General features: G+C 44.4%; 1 protein-coding gene across 4 annotated transcripts in view; it reads right to left on the reverse strand.

Annotated features, from left to right (window-relative positions):
• Window positions 1–24,090, reverse strand: part of MGME1 (mitochondrial genome maintenance exonuclease 1) — a 53,989-nt gene that overhangs the window by 17,678 nt on the left and 12,221 nt on the right. For 3 of the 4 annotated variants that reach the window (XM_029594477.1, XM_029594476.1, XM_029594475.1), the window contains exons 3-4: window positions 16,919–17,138; window positions 4,913–5,045 (exon numbers count right to left, since the gene is read on the reverse strand). In XM_029594477.1, the coding sequence (XP_029450337.1) occupies window positions 4,913–5,045; window positions 16,919–17,138 (353 nt within the window). The remainder of the gene's footprint in view (window positions 1–4,912; window positions 5,046–16,918; window positions 17,139–24,090) is intronic. The other variant, XM_029594478.1, reaches the window with a different exon arrangement.

Consider the following 24,090-nt stretch of genomic DNA (forward strand, 5'->3'; position numbering starts at 1 on the left):
AACCAGATACCCAGAGCCATGCCATTCTTCTGGCACCAATGCCCACTGCAGCTCAGCGGGCTTCTGTCTCAGAAATATCATAGGTGGAACTCACCTCGTGTTTCCCCGCATCAAGACCCAACAGGGCGATGGCGGAGAGGGCCTCCTGCTGTTGCTGGGGAAGGCCCTCCGCAAAATCCTGGACTCATGTCCAGAGATTGCGGTTGTACTGGGTCATGTAAAATTGATAAGCGGCGATACGGGTTTGAAAGAAGAGTGGTTGATACAAAGTACTGATGGCCAACTTTAACATAAGATATCCTAATATAAAGAAGGAGCAAGGCAGCACTCCAAAATACAGTATCCAATCCACAAGGTTTTGGAGAATAGGAGTTGCCTATCTAAAAGCTTCAATAAATTTCTTTTTTGATGATAAAATTGTTGGACCTACAGCTTCTTTGCACTCCTTGTGGATTGGATACAACTAACATAAGAACATAAGGTATGCCATATTGCATCAGACCATGGGTCCATCAAGTCCAGTATCCTCTCTCCAGCAGTGGCCAATCCAAGTACAAGTACCTGGCAAGTACCCAAACATTAAATACAACCCATACCACTAATGCTGGCAACAAGCAGTGGGTATTCTCTATTGATTAACAGCAGTTTATGGACTTCTCCAGGAACTTATCCAGATCTTTTTTTTGTTGGAAATATCTTTATTATTAACCATGGTTACAATATAACAACCGCTTATTAAACATGTATTCAGAACAAACCCACAAACTGACAAAATAAGAGCATATGACAAAGCCAGGATGCAAACAGCATACAAACAGTAGTGTTATCTACTACTGGCCTTCAGTGCAAAAAAGTCATGCATGAGTTGTCTTTGTCCAGCTAAGAAAGGATGCAGCAGCACACCCTGAACTATTTCTAACCTTCCTCTCTAGAGGTGCATACCAATTCTATACTTTTCTTTAAACTTACTTAAAAGAATTATTACAAAGAGGAGGTGATTTCAATGTCACACTGTCCCCTCCCCTTGATACCTCCAAGGGGGCATCTCATACGGCACCTGTACATATCAAGGCTCTTAAGGCTGAGCACAATCTAATAGACTCCTGGAGGGCTTCTTTTCCTCACTCACGATCATTCTCTTTCTATTCTAAGCCTCATGACTCCTATTCACGAATAGATTATCTAATGGTGGACAAAAATTTATCTCATATGTTAAAGAAGTCAGATATTGGAATCATATCCTGGTCTGACCATGCACCAGTCTCCCTGCAGATTCAGTTGCCGGCGGGTGATCACGGGACCAAGTACTGGCGCCTGAATGACTCTATATTGCATGATCCTATGTTTACCCAATCTACTATACAGCTTATTCAGGAGTTCTTTCTGCGAAATAATGGGTCTGTTTCTTCACCGATCGTGGTGTGGGACTGTTTTAAGTCTTACATCAGAGGCCACTTCATTTCCCACTCCTCTTATCTAAAGTGGAAGAGGGAGGCAGCCTGTTCCCAGCTGAGGGCGCAGATTTTAGACCTCACAACGTGGCATAGCTTAACCAGATCTAAAAAGCTTTTGACGCAACTTACCAAAGCAAGAGATGACCTGTATAGGTTGGAGTTGGACCGTATCTCTCATGCGTTAAGCCTTTCCAGACAAACACACTTTGAGGGAGGGAACAAAGCTGGACGAATCCTGGCCCAACAATTGAAAAAACAGTCATTCCAGAACCACATCCTCAAAATTAAAAATGGGTCAGGACAACTTGAAACTACCAATTCTGCCATTGCACGGCAATTTCTTAAATTTTACCAAGACCTTTATTCGGCGGAATCCCATATCCAGTCTGCAGATATAGTTCAATATCTTCAAGCTCTCCCACTGCCCCGCCTTACCCCTGACATGCAAGAGAGTTTAAATGCAGAAATTACATCCCTTGAGATTCTGGGTGTCATCAAATCTCTGAAGGTGGGAAAGGCACCGGGACCCGATGGCCTCACCGCCAAATTTTATAAAACTTTCAGCTATACTATAGTGCCATACTTACAGAGCCACTTTAATTTTTTAAGGGGCGGAGGGCTGCTACACTTAGATTCCAATTCAGCGGGTATCACCATAATTGCTAAACCGGGGCGAGACCCCGCGCTTTGCGCATCGTACCGCCCAATCTCTGATCAATCTGGACCTCAAAATTTTAGCTAAAATCCTTGCTGATAGAATGAATACTTTCCTATCCCGTATTATTCATCCTGACCAGGCTGGTTTTATTCCTGGTCGGATGGCCAGTGACAATGTGCATAAAATCCTGGATGTCATATGGGGGGCCACACACCACCGCTTGGATCATTTGTTACTGGCCATCGACGCAGAGAAGGCCTTTGACATGGTCCATTGGCCCTTCTTATTTCACACACTGCAAGCTATGGACTTCGGGCCTTCCTTCCATAACTGGCTTCAAGCTTTATACCATGAGCCATCTGCTAGCTTGAAAATAAATGGTAGATATACTGCTTCCTTCCCAGTTAGGCGGGGCACTAGGCAGGGGTGCCCTCTGTCACCCTTATTGTTCGCCATATTTCTAGAACCCCTAGCCATTACCATCCGCCGTAATAAGAATGTGCAAGGCTTTACATATCGGTCATATGAATCAAAACTATCCCTGTTTGCTGACGATATTATATTTACTGTAAGTAGCCCAGCTACATCCCTCCCCCAAATAGAAGCGGACCTAGCACATTTCAGTGCGTTATCGGGCTTTAAAATTAACTGGGAAAAGTCCAAGATCTTGAACATTTCCTGCCCGCCAGCTATGGTCCACTCCTTAAAGGCGTCTCATGCTTTCCGGTGGGCTTCAAAACTAAGCTTAAGTATCTAGGGGTTTATTTAAGTAACGATCTCTCTGACCTTTATAACCTTAATTATACTCCGTTATTTAAACAAATTGAATCAGATATGGACAAATGGACTTCACTCCCTCTTACATGGATTGGACAACTGGCAACTATCAAGATGACCATACTTCCCAAACTTTTATACCTCTTTCAGACGCTCCCGGTGATGATTCCGCGCACTGTATTACTCCTTTGGCAGAGGAAGCTGCTGCGGTTCTTGTGGAGGCACAGACCCCCACGCGTTGCCCAGAAGATTCTGTACCAGACTAAGTTAACAGGGGGCCTGGGTTTGCCTAATTTGCCCTGGTACTACGCAGCGGCGCAGATTCGTCCTATCCTAGACTGGCACTGCACCTCCAGCCCAAAATCCTGGGTAGCCCTGGAGCAGGAATGGATGGCTCCGATGGCTATTGCATCTCTCCCTTGGCAGCCCGCCAAGACGTGGCGGCCGGACACTAGATTGATGCCCTGCACACGACAAACCTATAATATCTGGAAGCAGTGGAAACATAAATTGGTGGGCCATACGGATTACTTTTCCATATCCTCTCTATTTCATAACGTTACATTCCCGGCGGGTCTTCCATCGATGGCGTACGATACCTGGAAAGCAAAGGGCATTTATAGATTTGGCCATATTATGCTTCAGAACTCCATCCTATCCTTTTCGGCATTACAGGCCTCTTACCAGCTTCCATCGAGAGAATTTCTCGCCTACATGCGGCTACGCCACTTCATCCAGCACATACAACACGAAGGTGGATTGTCTACAACCCGCTCCCTTTTCGAAGGATACTGTACGTCCACACGTCCAATCGGAGGAATGATATCTAAATTATATCGGATTCTGGGATCCGGCTCATTTATTAGACATCCCCATATGAGAGCTTGGGAACTTGACCTACAGAGAGACATTTCCGAAGAAGAGTGGCTGGCGATCTTCTCTAAGCTCTCGCGTGGCAATGTCTCCTCCCGGATCATTGAAGCTAATTATAAGATACTGTACCGCTGGCATTTGACACCCGTACGTCTGCACAAGTGCTACCCTCGTGTACAACCACAATGCTGGCGGAACTGTTCGCAGCCCGGTACATTTATTCACATGTGGTGGGACTGCTCAAGTATTCAAGCAATTTGGTCTTACGTGTCTACATTACTCTCGAAACTCATACAAGCTCCTTGCCTCCTTACCAAAGAGCAGGCGCTTTTGTTTGGAACTATAGATGGCCTCCAGACATCCGAGCAGACCCTACTATACCAAGTGTGCATAGCTGCAAGAATGGAGATAGCTTATCACTGGAAAAGACCTCAGCCACCCACGGCGGAGGAACTACTAAGACGCCTGGATGGGACGTGTCTTTTATATCGCCTCACAGCCCTGAAGTATCACCGACTTGCCAAGTTCCATCGGGTATGGGGAGCCTACATTACCTGGCGACCATTGACTTTTACATCTGATTGAGAGGATTGCTACCTTATATTGATCTTTTTGAACTTTTTACCTACCTGCATCGGCCTTGAATTTTGACAAATTATGCTAGCTTGGACTCTTAACTTATTCTGGACTAGGCATGTTGGGAGGGGGAGGGGGGAGGGAAGAAGGGTTCTAAAGTTTCTAAACTTATCTTTGCTGTATGACATTACGCTTGCCTTATTGTATTGTGTGTCTCTGTTTTACATATGGTGTTTTGGTTGGCGTGTAATATATTTTCCTGATATTGGATTGTATCTACAGCAATAAAAATAGTTAATTAAAAAAAAAAAGATTTATTACAAAGAATCCACCTCAAATTGGGATTTACAAGCATAAGAATGCTGATAGTTAAAAACTGAGAAACTGCATTTTAGAAAGGCGCTGAAAATGTAGCAATAATCTGTAACACACAGAGACAAACTGCCCCATTAAGCATCAGAGGTAATCTTTATGCAAGTACCTTGAAAAAGGACACAAAAAAATTGTACTATTTTGACTCTGTGTTTTAAGACAAAGTACCGATGTACTCTCCAGGTCTTCTGTATATACTGACCTGAAAATTATAATTATCATCGTGGTTTATGGCCCCAACATACGCAGCAACCTGCAATGGGTTGTCAAATGTGTCTCGTAAAGATGGCTTTGGCTTCTCAGAGGTCTTCCAGTCAATCACGCACAACTTATCTCTGCAGAATGAGGCAAGAGATTTTTTTTAATCTTAATAAAATTACAGGTAACCAATATGCTACTAAATAAGACAAATATATTCTTGGCTCTTTTGATCTCATCTGCTAATTTTTTACTTTCCCATTGCTGATCAAAGACACAAAGGAAAATCAAGACAAAAAGTAGTAGATAGATCCAGAAAAACAAAGGAGGATAGGAACAGAGCAATCTACAGAGTGGCCATAGTATTCTAAACATGGCTACTGAGTTTCAGGAGAATTGTAGGAAATCAGATTAAATACCGCAAGTAAACATCTGCACTAAAATGTTCAACTGATGGAAAAGAACCATCACTAGCCTGAATGTAATAATGTGCCCTGGGCTGCACACACAGTTTTACCCAACGTGTGCATATTTTTTTGCATATAGACTTTACAATCAATGCAGCAAGATCTGTGTGCAAAAAAAATGTGCATGCGCCTTAAAATTGTGCGCTGCTCTATTTAAATCTCCAATGCAGAGAGAGGACAACAGGCTTAATGCATGGTTTCTTAAATCTGAAAGTTTACTTGGGCTGTTGGTCTGAGCCTGTGGTACAGGGATCCTGTATTTGGAAGTTATACACATAATACACAATTTGTGTACAACTGAAGGCTTCTGTATATAAAGCAACTAAAACAAAATTTTAAAACAGAATGAAACATTTCAAACCTAACAAATTTTCGCTAGAGGAACAAAGACCATGCAGGAGTGAATATTCTGTAGGTTGAATTAATCCTTGGACTATCATAATCTGTTAATACACTGAATATAATGGCAGCTACTTTGTAGTGTATGCACAGAAAGCCAATAAAATGACTAATACTGGAGTCACATGGTCGTGGAGATTTATAGCTGTGAGAAAGCAAATGTTGCTTACCTGTAACAGGTGTTCTCACAGGACAGCAGGATGTTAGTCCTCATATATGGGTGACATCATCAGGATGGAGCCCAATCATGGACAACTTCTGTCAAAGTTTCCAGAACTTTGACTGGCCCCTACTGGGCATGCCCAGAATGGCACCAACCCTGCAGCCAGCAGGGGTCCCCTTCAATCTTATTTGAAAGCTACAGGCAGTGCCGAAAAATAAAACAAAACGTTATGAACCCAACACCGCGGGGCAGCGGGTGGGTTTCGTGAGAACTAACATCCTGCTGTCCTGTGAGAACACCTGTTACAGGTAAGCAACATTTGCTTTCTCACAGGACAAGCAGGATGGTAGTCCTCACATATGGGTGAGTACCGAGCTGAGGATATCCAAACATGCACCAAATGTACCCAAAGCCGTGTAAGAGGCACAACAACTGGGGTGGAATTTGGTAGAGGGCATCCTGAACCCCACCGGGCAGGTGGAAGGGTATTGGTACGTCACGTTGTAAACAGGTTACAAAGGACAGATTGGCTGAAGATGGAATCTTGTCTTCCGGCTTTGTCCAAGCAATCGTGGGCTGCAAAGTGTGGAGGGAACTCCAGGTGGTAGCCCTGCAAATGTCAGGAAGCGGCACCGATCGTAGGTGTGCTACTGAAGTCGCCATGGCCCTTACAGAGTGTGCTTTAACATGGTCTTGAAATGGAATGCCCGCTTACTGGTAGCAAAAGGATGTGCAGTCCGCCAACTAGGAGGAGAGAGTCTGTTTACCCACAAGCTTCCCTAACTTCTTTGGGTGGAAAGAGACAAACAATTGAGTGCTTTCCCTATGGGTTGCTGTACTGTCTAGGTAAAACGCTAGAGCCCATTTACAGTCAAGGGTATGCAGAGCCTGTTCTCCTGGGTTGGCATGGGGCCTGGGAAAAAAGGTAGGTAGTATGATGGATTGATTAAGATGAAAATCTGAAACTACCTTAGGTAAGAATTTAGGGTGAGTGCGGAGTACTGCCCGGTCCTGGAAGAGTTTAGTGTAAGGTGGATAGGTAACTAGAGCCTGCAATTCACTAACTCTGTGAGCTGAAGTGATAGCCAAATGGAAAATCACTTTCCATGTGAGATATCGTACGGGATATCGTATGGGATTCATCCAAGGATACTGAGGGAGCTGAGGGAGCTCAGAGATGTGCTGGCGGGACCGCTGTGCGACCTGTTCAATAGATCCCTAGAAACGGGAGTGGTGCCGAGTGATTGGAGAAGAGCGGTGGTGGTCCCTCTTCACAAGAGTGGGAACAGAGAGGAGGCTGGTAACTACAGACCAGTTAGCCTCACTTCAGTGGTGGGAAAAGTAATGGAGTCACTGTTGAAAGAGAGAATAGTGAACTATCTACAGTCCGGAGAATTGATGGACCAGAGGCAGCATGGATTCACCAGAGGAAGATCCTGTCAGACAAATCTGATTGACTTTTTTGACTGGGTAACCAAGGAATTGGATAGAGGAAGAGCACTCGATATCATATACTTGGATTTCAGCAAAGCTTTTGATACGGTTCCGCACAGGAGACTGGTGAATAAAACGAGAAGCTTGGGAGTGAGTGCCGAGGTGGTGACCTGGATTGCAAATTGGTTGACGGACAGAAGACAACGTGTGATGGTAAATGGAACCTTCTCTGAAGAGAGAGCGGTTTTAAGTGGTGTACCGCAAGGATCGGTGTTGGGACCGGTCCTGTTCAATATCTTTGTGAGCGACATTGCGGACGGGATAGAAGGTAAGGTTTGTCTTTTTGCGGATGACACTAAGATCTGCAACAGAGTGGACACGCCGGAAGGAGTGGAGAGAATGAGACGGGATCTAAGGAAACTGGAAGAGTGGTCGAAGATATGGCAGCTGAGATTCAATGCCAAGAAGTGCAAAGTCATGCATATGGGGAGTGGAAATCCGAATGAACTGTATTCGATGGGGGGGGAAAGGCTGATGTGCACGGAGCAGGAGAGGGACCTTGGGGTGATGGTGTCTAATGATCTGAAGTCGGCAAAACAATGCGACAAGGCGATAGCTAAAGCCAGAAGAATGCTGGGCTGCATAGAGAGAGGAATATCGAGTAAGAAAAGGGAAGTGATTATTCCCTTGTACAGGTCCTTGGTGAGACCTCACCTGGAGTACTGTGTTCAGTTCTGGAGACCGTACCTTCAAAAAGACAAAGACAAGATGGAGGCGGTACAGAGAAGGGCGACCAGGAAGGTGGAGGATCTTCATCGGATGACGTATGAGGAGAGATTGAAGAATCTAAATATGTACACCCTGGAGGAAAGGAGGAGCAGAGGTGATATGATACAGACTTTCAGATACTTGAAAGGTGTTAATGATCAAAAGACAACGACAAACCTTTTCCGAAGGAAAAAAAATCAGCAGAACCAGGGGTCACAATTTGAAGCTCCAGGGAGGAAGATTCAGAACCAATGTCAGGAAGTATTTCTTCACGGAGAGGGTGGTGGATGCCTGGAATGCCCTTCCGGAGGATGTGGTGAAGACCAGAACTGTGAAGGACTTCAAAGGGGCGTGGGATAAACACTGTGGATCCATAAAGTCAAGAGGCTGCCAATGAAGAGTGGGTGACTCGCCAGAATGACGGCTACTGCCTGGAGTCAATACCCTTATTAAATAAACATACACAGGCTTACGGTGACTCCAACATCGCTCTAAGCTTCAACAGCAAGAGGAAATGTGGAAAAAAAGGATTCACACTCACAAAGAGGGGAGTAGCTGGCTTGTTACGGCGGTTACTACCCCAAATCAAATAAGCCTGATACTTCACTTTCAATGCATATACAGCAAAGTTCTCTGATTCAACGGCAGGGGAGAAGAAAAACTGATACTTCACACATCCAGCAGAGCTCTCTGCTTCAACGGCAGGGGAGAAGAAAAGAGGGTTCGCACTCACAAAGCGGGGAGTAGCTGGCTTGTTACGGCAGTTACTACCCCAAACCAAATGTGCCTGATACTTCACTTTCGATGCACATCCAGCATGGCTCTCTGCTTCAACGGCATGGGAGAAGAAAAACAACCAATAAGGGCTAATAACATAGTCTGGGTAAAACAAATAAGCATGGGTGCAGCTTGCTTATTGCGGCGGCTACTACCCCTAACGAATCAAGCTAGATATTTCACTTGGATGCAGCTCCATCACTGCTCTCTACATTAAAGGTGGGGGTGGAAGGGAAATAGAACCAAGAGCTAAGAGAAACAGATAAGTATGAGAGAAAATGTGTGTGAAGCTTGCTGGGCAGACTAGATGGGCCATTTGGTCTTCTTCTGCCGTCATTTCTATGTTTCTATAATTAACCAACTATGCAACCAGGAATACAATACCTTCTCAATTCCCAGAAAAAGAAAAAAAGGAGGTGGTTTAATGCTAATTGCTAAAAAAAACCCTTCAACTGACACCTTGTCCAGCAAACATTTCTGCACCTTTCGAAATTGCCCTATTTGATTCACCAAAACTACAGATCTGCCTCGCTTACTGTCCCCCCAGGAGCACTTGAAAAAAACTGCTCACCACTAATTGAATCTATCATGAATAACATATCAGTCAAACCTATCATCATCCTAGGTGACTTCAACATACACTTTAACTCACCCACTCAAAAACCTGACAAACTATTAGTGATGCCCTATCTACACTACATCTAAAGCAAATAATTGAAACTCCAACTCAAAGCAGGTCACACCATCGACCTCATCTTTATCAACACAAACTTGGCAATCAAAAAACATCCACACCACAGATATACCTTGGTCTGACCACCACCTAATCCACGCCAACTTATCCATCAACCTTAACCCACCTCAAAACATTCCAAACAAAATAACTTACCGTCCTCCTTTCAACACTGAACTCCTACAGAAAACCCTTCAAGCTGAACTAATTAACATAAATCTATCAAACTCCGAAGATGCAACGACATCATGGCTAAATATCACAGAAAAGGTAGCAGACAGCATCAACTTGTCTCCAACCAACACCCTGCGTCTTTTCTAGACTGGTAATGTTTAACCACTGTTTTATATGCATCCTGTTATACCTTTTTTTCACAATTGTTAAGAAAATTACAACTTGAATCTTGTAAACCGTTATGATGGCTTCACTGAATGACGGTATATAAAACTCAACAATAAATAAAATAAATAAATAAATAAATATCGAAGTTCACAAGAGTGAAGAGGCTTGAATGGTGATTTCATGAGCTGACCCAGAACTAGATTAAGGTCCCAAGAAGGGGCCGGAGGACGTAACGAGGGCTTGATGTGGAGCAAGCCCTTCAAAAAACGTGTTACAAGGGGCTGTACTGATATAGAGACATCCCCGACACCTTTATGGAAGGCGGCTATCGCACTGACATGCATTCTAATGGAGGAAGTCTTAAGACCTGACTCTGATAGATCCACAGATAGTCCAGAAATTCCGGGATTGGTCAGGAAAAGGGGTCAAGGGACTGAGAAGAGCACCATGACGTGAACCTTTTCCATTTGTAAGAGTAAGCTTTTCTCGTAGGTTTCCGTGAAGCAATCCAGACACGGGAAACTGGCTCAGAAAGGTTAAGTTGTTGAAGGATTAACCTTTCAACATCCATGCTGTCAGGGACAAGGCTTGAAGATTGGGATGTCGTAGGCACCCATCGTTTTGAGTGATCAGAAGTGGGTCCTTTCCCAATGGAATGTGCCTGCGAATGGAGAGATCCTGCAGTATTGGAAACTACACTTGGCGTGGCCAGTGAGGTGCTATCAGGATCATGGTTCCCTTGTCCTGACGTAACTTCATGAGAAGAGGAAGTGGAGGGAATGCATAAAGCAGACCGGTTGCCCATGAGAGGGAGAGAATGCGTCTCTGGGTTGAGTGTTTGCTGCGAATGAGAAAGCAGTAGTTCTCCACTTTGTGGTTCTGTGGGGACACAAAGAGGTCTATCCGAAGATATCCCCATTGTTGGAAGATGGAGTTCACTACCGAGGGGTTGAGAGACCACTCGTGCGGTTGAAAGGCGTGACTGAGCTTGTCTGCCAACATATTGTCCACGTGCGGTAACCAGGTCGCCCTGAGGTACATCGAATGGGAGAGAGCTTCCTCCCAAATCTGCACAGCTTCCTGACACAGAAGGAAGGAGCCTGTGCCTCCCTGTTTGTTGATGTACCACATTGCCACCTGGTTGTCAGTCTGAATCAGGATGACTTTGAGAGGCAATCCTGAAAAGCCCTGAGAGCATATCTGATTGCTCGAAGTTCCAGGAAATTTATTTGGTGTTTGTCCTCCTCTGGAGAACAAGAGCCTTGTGTCTGCAGATTGGCTACATGGGCTCCCCACCTGAGGTTGGAAGCATCTGTGGTGAGAATAATTTGAGGATTTGGAGCCTGGAAGAGCAATCCCTGGAGGAGATTGGTCTGATTTTTCCATCAGGCGAGAGACAGACTGAGTGAGTTGGTTATGCAGACAATGGCTGCACAGGCTGAAGAGCTTGAGTCCATTGAGATCTCAGAGTCCAGTGCATGAGTCTCATGGCCAAGCGGGCCATTGGTGTGACACGGATTGAGGATGCCATGTGGCAGAGGAGTACAAGAAATTGGTGTGCAGTCGCGGAGTGCTGAGACTGCAGCTGGTGAGCAAGGGATGCAAGAGTCAGAGCTCGTTGTCGAGGTAGAAAAGCCTTTGCCTGTAAGGTGTCCAAGTCTGCCCCAATGAATGATAAGGTTTGAGATGGGACTAAGTAGGATTTGTCATAATTGACGAGAAATCCTAGCGAAATTAGAGTGTGTAAGGTTAGATTGAGGGACAACAGAGCAGATTGCTGAGTGGGAGCCCGGATTAACCAATCATCCAGGTAGGGGTAGACGTGAACACCTTGGGTTCTGAGGAAGGCTGCGACAACTACGAGGCATTTTGTGAAGACTCATGGCGCAGACGCTAGGCCGAATGGGAGCACTCGATATTGATAGTGCTTGGGGCCTACTAGAAACCTCAGGTACTTGCGATGAGCTGGAGTTATCGCAATGTGGGTGTATGCGTCCTGGAGGTCCAGAGAGCAGAGCCAGTCTCCTCTTTGTAGAAGAGGCAGAAGTGATCCCAAGGTGACCATCTTGAACGTTTCTCGTTGAAGGTACTTGTTGAGTGCCAGTAGGTCTAGAATAGGATGGACACCTCCCGATTTTTTGGGGATTAAGAAGTACCAGGAATAGAACCCTAGGCCTTGCTGAGAGTATGGAACGGGTTTCTATTGTTCTTCACTGGAGAAGGAGGGAAACCTCTTGATCCAGAAGAATGGAGGGGGCGAATGATCTCCACATCTGTAGAGGTGGGGAGTCCAGTGGCAAGGTGAGAAAGTTCAGATGGTAACCCTGAGCAATGATTGCCAATACCCATTGGTCGGATGTGATTGGATGCCACATGTTGTAGAAGTGGCACAAGCGACCTCCCACTTGTATGTGCGACAGAGGAATGTGGCTGCTGCTCTCTAAGTGGAAGTCAAAAACCTGAAGAGGTCCTGACTGAGGAGCTGCTTGTGGTTTTTTGTTTCCGGGCTTGACGAGACTACGGTTTTTGATAAGGTCTCGTGGCACGGGATCTGGATGGTGGTGGGTAGGACTTCTTCGGATGAAAGAATGACTTCTTAGAGTCCTTTCTGAAAGGCTGTTTTGAGGAGAAGTCAGAAGGCATCAAAGAGAGCTGTCTTAGGGTCTCTTGATGGTCTTTTAATTCTGCTACCGTCCGTTGAATCTGCTTGCCAAACAGATTATCTCCGACACAAGGCAGGTCAGATAACCGGTCTTGTACTTCTGGGCGAAGGTCAGAAGACTTGAGCCAGGCACACCGCCTCGCCGAGATGGCAGCTGCAGACACTCTGGTAGAAGTGTCAAAAATGTCATAAGAAGTTCTAATCTCATGCTTGCCTGCCTCAAAACCCTTGTTGACTAGGGTTTGTAATTGTTCTTGAAATTCTTGAGGCAGGGATTCTGAGAAGTCCTGTATCTGCTTAAAATGACCCTGTTATATTGGGTCATATAAAGCTGATAGGTGGCAATTCGGGAGATAAGCATGGCCCATTGGAATACTCGGCGACCAATGTTGTCTAGGAACTTCTGTTCCTTTCCAGGAGGAACAGATGAGTGAGGCTTTGACCTCTTTGCCCTTTTTTGTGCAGACTCTACAACGACCGAGTGGTGATCAAGCTGAGATTTTTGGAAACCTGGGGCTGACTGTACCAGATAGGTGGTGTTTGCTTTCATATGTACTGGAGCAACTGATCCAGGATGTTCCCAGTTCTTCTTGAGAAGGACCTGATGGATGGGTATAGATGTGATTACCTTGGGGGCATTCAGAAATTGGAGCAATTCCATCATCTTGTGCCTATCATCCTGTTCGGTCTGCAATTGGAAGGGGACCAATTCAGACATTTCCTTCACAAAGTTTATAAAGGAGAGGTCCTCTGGAGGAGAATGCTTCCTACTCTCAGTGGGTGAAGGTGGTGAAGGTAAATCATTGGTGTCTGATGAAGTGTCATCACCCCAGGTGTCGTAAGGATCAGCACCTGCTCCTCTAGGAACTAGAGGGGGACAGGGTGGTTGTAGACCTGAAGGTCCCAGTCTAGGCTCCGAGGGAATCTGAGGAATTATCGGAGGTACCGATGATGGCATCGAAGGTACCGGTGCAGGCATCGATGGATGACTCTGTGGCGCCAACGGACGTATCGGCACCGATGGATGGGTCGGTGGCAAGGGACGTATCGGCATAGATGGCTGAGGTATGCGGAACGGTGTTTCTCCTCCTGATGACGCAGTCAATGGGGAGGGCATCTGAGCCATCGAGGACCCGGGAACCATCGGAGGAAAAGCGCTCATAAGTGCTTCCATCCTGGATAGCAGCGGTGCCAGCGCTGCTGGAATCGGGTCGATGATCGGTTCCACAGACGGTGCCGGAGGAACCTGAAGACGTTGCATCGCCTTGTCGATGGTCTCCTGAACCATCCGGTCCAGTTCTTCTCGGAGACCTGGAGCAAGCAGCCCCGGCTCTGGAACAGAAGAAGGAGGCAGCGGCATAGCCAGAGGGACCACTGTTAAAGGCGGAGTCGCGGCTCCCGATCCCCGATTGGGTGAGGGTTGCCACGGGAACTCGGTCACAGGAATGGTCGGTGCCTTTCCTGGATGGGGTCTCTTTGACAATGGCTCGGACGATGGCGAGGTCGATGATTTCGCTCCCTTGATAGTCCGAGTCTTATGGTGTCAATGGCGATGTTTCTCCCTGCGATCACCTCGATCCTGAGGGGAGTGGAGGGTGTCTATGGCCGAGAAGTTGTTGATGGCGGTCTGTCACCGGTCGGTGGTCGATGCTGGCGTGAAGTTGACGGTGCCGGTTCAGACGACGTCGATGCAATGGACGGAGTCGGGGGTTTGAGCATGGAAGAGAAGTTCCATCTTCTCCATTCTGGCCTTGCGACCCTTCGGTGTCATTAAGGCACATTTGGTGCAGGTCAAGACATCGTGCTCGCGTCCTAGGCACATTACACAGACTTTATGGGGGTCTGTGATAGACATGTTGCGGGTACAGTCCGGGCACCGACGAAACCCCGACGCCATGGCAAAAAATCAAGCCGCGATACGGTCGACGGCCAGTAGGCCACGAGGGCCAAACTCAATGGTAATAGACAGAAAAACAGGTAAAAACTTACCGGAGTACCGCGGACCGGGAAAAGTTAGAGGGGGGACCCCTGTGGGGCAATTAACTGTTAGTAATTCCATGAGGAAAATTCCTGTCAGGAATCTCTTCAGAGCTCCTTTACCGCAAGGCTACTGCTGCGTGGAAAAAAGAAGACTAAAAGGGGGACACTGCTGGCTGCAGGGTTGGTGCCATGCTGGGCATGCCCAGAAGGGGCCAGTCAAAGTTCTGGAAACTTTGACAGAAGTTTTCCCATGATTGGGCTCCATCCTGATGTCACCCATATGCGAGGACTACCATCCTGCTTGTCCTGTGAGAATACATGTGGCGGCATTCTACATCAACTGAAGTGGACACAGGGTGCTGGCTGGAAGGCCCAGAAAAAAAGTGAATTGCAATAACCTATGCTTGATAAAACAATGACTGAAGAACTTTACGAAAATTAGAAGGTTCCAGAGATGGCTTAAAATGACAAATCTTTTTACAAAATTACATTTGTTAACTACAGATTTGACGTGGTCTCATGGAAAGAGATGAATCTATCATGACAATCAAATATGTCCATTGAAAGTAAAAACTGAGGGGGTATCTGATAAGGGAAATCTACTGAGAATCAATCTGTTTTGTCAACATTTAACAAGAGCTGATTGTGATACAACCTGCTTCTAACAGAGGAAAGAGAATTTGTAGCAAAATAAAATGTGGCCTACAAAGATGTTTTTAATGTAATGTAAAGAAAAAAAAAAGCAAAAAGAAAAAAATATTTTCCTAGTCCCTAAACGTTTGTGGCTGGCACTCAAGTTCCCTAAATATTTTTTTCATTTCTGTATGCAAAACTATACATGTATTCATTTACATACACAGTGGCTATACCCCCTTCCAAATGTTCACATTTTTTTTTGGCTTGTATCCTGGAAGTAAACTTTGACAACAGTATTTGTTGCATGTATACAGGAAAGAAGCCATTTACTCAAGAAAGCCTATCTTGAAGCATGCAAAAAGTCTCCAGGAGACTGTAGTCCTACAGCAAGTTGTTCTGTGGTCTAACAAAACTAATAGAACTTTTTGGCTTGAAAGCAAAACGTTATATTTGGTGCAAACTCAGCATATCCAAAAGAACACCATCCCCACTGTGAAGCATGGTAGCGATAGCTTCATGTAATGCGGATGGTTCTAACTGGCACTTGTCAGGGCAGAAGAGACAATGAATGGAGAAAAGTACAAAGTGTCCTCAAAGAAAACCTGCAGCTCTCTGCAACAAAGCTGAAACTGGGATGGAAGTTCTCTTTTTAGCATGACCGTCGACCTGAAGCACACAACCAAAACTATGCTGGAGTGGTTAAGGAACAAACAAAGTCAATGTCTTGGAGTGGCCCAGTCAAGCCCAGACCTCAAGCCAATCAAAAATCTGTGGCATGACTTGAAAGTTATTATTGTCTTAGATGCTCCCCAAGGAAACTGATCAAGCTTGAAGTTTGTAAAGAAGAATGGTCTAATATGGACAAATCTGAGTGGAGATCTTTCCCAATAGATTCACAACTGTAAGTGCTGCCAAAGGTGCTTCCACCTTTGTATTCGGGGGGGCAGAGACTTACCCAACTGGATTTAAGCTGTGTTGTTTTGGATACGTATATGCTGTGTTTCTCAAACATACATTTTTGGCCCAGAAAGGTGTGGGGAATATGGTATGTTGATGAGTGGAAAAAACTCACTTAAATGCATGCAGATCTGACACACTGACCACACAAATGTGGAAAATGTTCAAGGGGTGTTAACTTTCTGTAGTCGCTGTAAACATCCACCAACAAACTGATTAATGAAGAAAATGTTTTCTTTTTATATTCCGCTTTTTGGCACTTCAGAATGTACATCAAAGCGGATTATATTCAGGTACTGTAGATATTTCCCTATCCCCACAGGGCTTACAAACTAATTTTGTACCTGAGGCGAAAGAGGGTAAAGTGTCTCGCCCAAGGTCACAAGGAGCAATAGTGGGACTCGAACCCTGGTTTTCCTGGGTCAGAGCCCACTGCTCTAAGCTCTAACCCACTAGGCTACTCCTCTACTCCTGCACTGATTGGCAGAGCCTTGGTGATGACCGGGATTAAACAGTGAAAGCGAAGGGAAAACACTAGATGCTTGTTCCTTCTTCCCCTCAAACCAACTGTGTTATCACCAAACAGAAAACTTCTTTAAAAAAAATTGCCATAAGCGATTGGGAGATACTGTGTGTATAAACATCATAATCAGGGGTCCTGTTTACAACCAAGAGCGATATTTTATCCTTACCTATATGCAGCCACGCAGTCTACCAGGCCCCTGTAGTGCAGAGACTGATGCTGAACCCCACTCTCCAGCGCCTTCACACTGCTGATGTCTCCCAGCACATGCTGCACACTTGCTAAGTAGCCAGATACCGCCACGCTGCCTGGCTCCTTCACAGGATCCTCTAGTGACAGAAAGAGAGCTTCTAAACTTGCATGGAAGAGTTTTCCTTGTGAAAAGAGGGCTAGGAAAAGAGAAACAGAAAATAAAACCCAAGTGTGTGTGGGGGCAGCAATACTGCCAGGTCCAGAGACAGAAAAGCAACCAAAGAAAGAATGAGGCAGGGTATATAGGATCAGCAGAATACCAGCTTAGTTGAAAAGCACATTTATTTATTCTTTATTGTTCATCCCCTGGAGGAAGCAAGTTCAGATTACATCGAGGTCCATATTCAAAGGGTTTTGTTCAGCTAAGTTTGAACTTAGCCTGACAAACCCCAAGTTTTGAGTTTCTCACTCCACCAAACATAAAACTTACCTGGCTTAAAAAAAAAAAAAAGTGGTGATATTCAGTACTACCTGGCTACGTTTAGCCAGTTAAATCTGGTTGTGGTGAAGAACAAGGTTAAAGTTATCCAGGTATGTTTATCCTATTAACTTTAAACCTACTAGGCTATATATTAAGCATATAGCCTAAGATTTAAAAAAAAAAAAAACAAAAAACAAAACCCAGAAACTTTCTTGAGCCAGCAGTAGCCTTTTTTTTTTTTTATTGGGGGTGGGGATGGTATGGAATTTGGCAGCTCCCGGCCTAATTTTTTGTCCCCTGAAAAAAAAAAATATTGAGTAAGCCGGTGAGGGGCAGAGATACCCAGATAACTTGCTGCTCACTGGCCTACTGAATATGGACTTCATTAGAAGTATGTTTCTTTGGGCTAGCCTAGTAGCTCAGTACTGGTGCTGTGCACTGCTATGTGAAGGGATCTGTGTTTGATCCCTGGTTCTCGATTTCCACTCCCCGGAAAGGGGGGGCAATGTTCACAACACAGAGGGAAGGGGGTTATAGTCATACAACAGCAAGTGTCGGGATTCAGGGTCCAGGATTGCAGCGCTCCAGAAGTAACTCTAGTGCAGAGTGCCTAGGACCGTCACTGCAAGGACCGGATTTAGTAAGTTGGGAGGTGGTATAAAATAGGAGGAAAAAATTCCCAGATAGTTGTGAATTGTCTCTGGCGCCAGATTCTAAGACCTAAATTATGCTGAAAGACAAAAAAAGAGCAGGAGTTGCCTAGTGGTTAGAGCAATGAGCCAAGAAACAAGGAAAATAAGGCTCAAATCCCACTTCCCCCATGGACATTCCTTGTGACCTTGGGAAACTCAATATCTCGTTGCCTCAGGCACATTGTAAGCTCTTTGGGGACGGGGAATTCTTATATCTAAGTACTAATAATGCTGTTTAAATTAACTCGACACAGGGTAAAAACTCACAAAAAATAAATAGGAAACTGCCAAGTGTAAAGGAAACAAAAGAATTATTGCCATTAATACGGTGAAAACAAGTTATTTAAGATGGCTTGTAACTATATGTATGCCATGCTTATCTAGTCTTACCTGACTTTTAACAGATGTAATTTATGGTGCACTTATCTAGTTTTATGTGGAGGCCATGTTGATTTGCTTTCCCTTTGCAATTATTGGTCCAAGGGGGCAATAGATTTTATAGAGAATATAATCATGTTGCTTTTTTTTTTTTTTTACTGCTTGTCATCTTAACTGGTATAGTTCTTGTTTTACATTGTAGGATTTTTAATTATTGTTATACTGAAGTTGTTGCTTCTTGCTTGAAGAAGTCTAGGTGGATCAAGGAATTATACATAAGTAAATAAATATGGCATAAGCACATGTGCCCTTTTTAATCAAGTTAGTTTTCTGAAGGGGTGTGTGTGGTGTTTTACAAAATGAAAAAAATAAAAAAGTCATACTTACAAAATTATACAAGTTTGGATTCAAATTTAATACAAAAAAAAATTCAGATGAAATGTCAGACTTACAAAAAGGACTGCCAAAGACATGCTCATTTTTAAACTAAAATTCTTCAAAATTTGTGGATTAGTGATTGCTGTAAAACAAGGCTTCCCAAGCCTACCATAGTGATGCCACAGCCAGTTGGGATTTTAGGATACCCACACTAAATATGCATAAGAAGTTTGCATACATTTGCAGTGTATGCAAATTTCTCACCTGCATATGCAATGAGATTATCCTAAAACAAAAAAAACAAAAACAAAAAAAACTGAACTGGTTGAGGGATCACCATGACAGATTTGGGCTCAGCAGGCACCCTAAAAACAGCCAGCATTAAAGAGAGACAATGTGAAGCTGCAGGTGCCTGTTCTAGGACTTCCAGGTTTCATGCACTCAATTTCTTTGTTAAAATGTGTGTTCCCACACCCTGTTTGTGCCTCTGCCTATAATATATGCAGAGCATTTGCTTATAATTAACTGACAAATGCTTAAGAACAGATCGAGGTCTGAGTAAACAATTTTCTTTTTCACGCTTGCTTTTTCCCTCTACATTGTTTCATGCTAACAATTAATTCCCCATGGCCATGCAGTATTATTTCCCCTTCCACCATGTAGGCAAAGTTGGTTGCAATGGAAGCCCGCTTTGCTGCTGCCTTGACATTAAGCTGTGCCAATTTACCATTTTCCCCCCTCTTTTCCTAAGGCACAAGTACCTCAGCCTCCAGGGCACCCCAGACCTGATCGCTAACAGATACAAAACAAGATCCCGCAATAGTAGCACACTACATGTACCCTCCTCCCTAAAAACAGCAAACCTCTCCTTCGCCCGTGCCCTCTCTATTGCCGGCCCTTCCCTCTGGAATTCCATGCCCCTCACCCTGCGCCTCGAACCCTGTCTTATCAAGTTCAAGAAGAAATTGAAGACCTGGCTATTCAAACGAGCCTACCCTGAATAGTCCTGGTCACCAAATGCCCCCAGCTCTTGCACCTAACCATTACTGATGTATATAATAGCTAAGTCACTGATGTGTATAATACCACTAATACTGTATATAATTCCATGTATATACCACCAATACTGTAAATTGTTGTAATTTCTTGTTTAATGCCCCTGTGGCTTGTTCTCTATCCCTCTATGCTTCACTCTAGTTCTCCCCTCCCAAGTTCCATTGCCCTGTTATAATGTAATTTTCTGTTCTGCTGTTAATATGTGAACCGGTGTGATGTCCCCACTAACGCCAGTATATAAAAGTTTCAAATAAATAAGATCATTTTTCAATGTCACAGTCTCAGTGAAGTAATAACATGATTTTATTACTGATTCAGGCATATATAACTTTAAAATCAAATGTATTTTATTTAAATTAAATTGACTTTTACCACACAAACTTTATTAATCAGGTCCTGCATGAAAAATGCACAAAACTGACAAAGTGACTAGCTACCACCAGCAGAGTGCATTAAAAGAAAAAAACTTGTATATTCTGCCATTGACTATGCACTATTTCACAATGAAATATCACTCACCCTGTCTCAAACACTAACTTGCTATTTTCTATGAATTCTATAAGCAGCTTCCCCTGCACTACTGGGAGTTGCCACACTTGAAGGCATGTCAAATTAATATTTGTACTATCACAGTCAGAATAGACGAGTTAGAGCTAGATAATTGGCCATTTGCTTCCAAACATGACTTGTCCCAGAGAGAACAGCTTGCAAATTTAAAAAATAGCTTAATTATATATTTCTTTTGGCCCAGCAGCTTTCATCAGATCCTTGGAGTTTCCAGGTCAGTCACAGAACCAGTATTCACACTCACAACTACCCATGGATTTCTCTCTGCAATTTTATATCCCCACCCAACTTACCCCAATTATTATAGCAAAATCCTAGGCACAATGCACTAGAGTAGTGGTTTCCAAACCTATCTTGAGAGATCCCAGCCGGTCAGATTTTCAGGATATCCACAACAAATACATACGAGATAAAATGTGCAGGCAATGAAAGCATAAGAAAGCAAGAAAATCTCCTTCATGCATATTTTTCTGGATATCCTGAAAACCTAACTGGCTGGGGGGACCTTCAGGACAGGTTTGAAAACCATTGCACAGGAGCTCCTCCCAGAACCCTAAGATAGTAAGCCCTAGATCTGGCCACTAGATGGCAAGGTTGTGCAGTGGCTAGGACTCCTCTCCCCAGGGGGGCAATACTGGACCAAGTGCTTATAAATGGAGAGCTTTTCTGATTTAATAGTGGAGAATCACCTCGAATCCAGTAATCATTGGATTGCGTAGGTCAGTATTAGAGCACAAGACGTGGTGGCTCATTCAAAGGCAAGGGTCCTGGTGCTTTACAAAAACTAAATTTATAAAGATGGGGGAAGAGGGCAGATATCTCAAGGAGTTATTAACTGGATGGGATAAGAGAAGTAGAAAAGCAGTAGGCAAAACTAAAAGGAGATATTAAGGGAAACAAAGCTTTTAGTTAAAGTTAAGAGGGAAAAAAGTGTGGTTTTCTAAAATGGGGGATAAAAAGTTGAGAAAAAAAAATGTTAGCATTCAAACTAAAAGGGATCACAGAAAGACAAATACAGGTAATATCTGGAGCAGGAAAGATAAGCTGGGAAAGTAGTCTGGAGAACAAGGCAGAAATGGAAGAAAAATAGCCAATACAGTAAACAAAAAAAAAAAAAAAAGGGCAATAAGCTTTTTTTTTATACAAAAGTGAAAGAAGGACGTGCAAATACAGGATTGTAAGACTCAAGAGGTGAAGGGGAGAGGAATATGTAGAGGCTCATGAGAAGAAATGAGAAATTACTACTTACCTGATAATTTCCTTTAGGACAGTTAGATGAATCCAGAACAAGTGGGTTATGCACCTCTACCAGAAGACGGAGACAGAAAACTGATGTTACAATATATATTATACCCCTACAGTGACATCAGCCTGCCAGGATTCTTTTCAAAAGCAATTGTGGACAGACTAGCAAAAAGCTTGATACTTGGCCAACCGGCAACACTGAGCTCAGATAAGAATGTAATAACAGTCTATGGACTGGGCTAACACTTCCCAGTAATCCCTGTGATATGTAGTCACACAGGAGGACCATACTACAATCATTCAGCAGCCAAGGGAGGAAAGACCTGGATAAATCTGACCCTCCTAAAGAAAAGGAAATTATCAGGCAAGTAGTAATTTCTCATTTTAGCATCCAGTAAGAAGAATCCAGAACAAGTGGGATGTACCCAAGCTACTCCCAAATAGGGCAGGAGGCTGCCCGCGGTCCAGTCAAAAACCACACGTGCAAAGGCTATGTCCTCCTGGGCCTGCACATCTAGACAATAAAGCCTGGAAAAGGTGTATAAGGAGGACCATGTCACAGCTCGGCAAATGTCAACAGGAGACAGCAACCTAACCTCCGCCCATGACACTGCCTGAGCCCTAGTGGAATAAGCTTTAACTTGATTGATGCTGGCCAGCCATTAACTAATGTATATTGTCATGACTACCTCCTTAATCCAGAAGGCTACTGGATCCTGCAAGGCCAGTTCTCCTTGTTTAGTACCACCGTGAAGAACAAACAGGCGATCATTTTCTGTAAAGGCTCAGTAACCTCCAGATTCCAGACAATGTATCCCTCATGTTTCTCTCTCTCTCTGTCCAAAGACGTCAGGGATATGGACTGATTCAAGTGAAATTCATTGACCACCTTCGGTAAAAAAGAAGGAACAGTACGCAGCTGTATTGCCCCCTGGAGACACCCGGAGAAAAAGGTCCCGGCAAGACAAGGCCTGCAGCTCGTAAACACTCCACGCAGAAACTGTTTTCAAGGTCAAGAACCATAAGGACAGGCTACACATTGGTCTAATGTACGACCCACTAAGAAATCCAAGACCAAATTTAGACTCCATAAGGGTACTGGAAACCGCAAGGGAAGACTACGATGTTTCACTCCTTTCAGGAAACGGGTCACATCAGGATGTCGACAAGGAACCACCGTTCACCTTACCCCTGAAACATGCGAGAGCTGCTACCCATACTTTTAAGGAATTAAGGGCCAAACGTTTATTCAAGCCATCCTGCAAAAATTCCAAAATAAACAAAATCTTGGCTGAATGAGGAAGACTACCTCGATCCTCACAACCAGGCCTTAAAACACTCACCAAACTCACACATAGGCCAAGGAAGTGGAGAACTTTCTAGCCCTAAGCAAAGTGGAAATCACTGCCACTAAGTATTCATGTTTCATCTATCGAGCCCTCTCAGGGCCATATCGTAAGACAAAACCAAGTCGTATCTTCATGAAGAACCAGACCCTGACGTAGCAGGTTCCTGTGTACTGGATGTCAAAGGGGAACCGTGGCAAATCCACATGCCAAGGTCTCCTGGGCTAATCTGGAGCAACTAAGAGCACCATCCCACTATGGCACTCAATTCTTCAGATCAATTTGCCCAACATGGGCCATGGAGGAAAGGCATACAGCAACTTGTCTTCCGGCCACTCCTGCACTAGGGCATTGATCTCCAATGACTTCGGATCTCTCCTGTGACTGAAGAACTGCGAAATTTCGCTTTGCAAGACGTTGCCAGGAGGTCTAGGAATGGGGAATATCCCAGCAATCCAGAATCAGCTGAAATGCCTCATGTGACAAGAACCATTCTCTTGAGTCCAGACCCTCCCTGCTGATAAACTGCTTACATTATTTTTTCCTGCTATGTCTGATGCTGAGATCATTGGGAGATGCACTTCTGCCTATTCCATAAGCTGATCTATTTCCTGCGACACTTGCTGGCTCTTGGTTCCACCCTGCTGATTGATGTAAGCCACAGTAGTTGCACTGTCCAACATTATCCGGACCGATCGACTATGCAGCCTGTCTGTACACTGCAAACATGCCAACTGGACAACCCTGGCTTACAGACAATTGATGTTCCAAAGAAACTCCTCTATATTCCAACACCCTTGCGCCATCAGCCACTGACAGTGAGCTCCACAACCAAGGAGGCTCACATCTGTTGTCAGTACTAGCCAGTCAAGTGGCGCTAGGGAAATTCCCTTCTTTAAGATGATCTGCCTGCAGCTACCACTGCAGTTGGGAGGAGACTTCCATCAGCAGAAAGAGCCAAATCATATAGGCCTGAGACTGTGGATGCCATCAAGACAGCAGGAAG

This window comes from Rhinatrema bivittatum, chromosome 3, assembly GCF_901001135.1.
Source record: "Rhinatrema bivittatum chromosome 3, aRhiBiv1.1, whole genome shotgun sequence".
Taxonomy (NCBI): Eukaryota; Metazoa; Chordata; class Amphibia; order Gymnophiona; family Rhinatrematidae; genus Rhinatrema; species Rhinatrema bivittatum.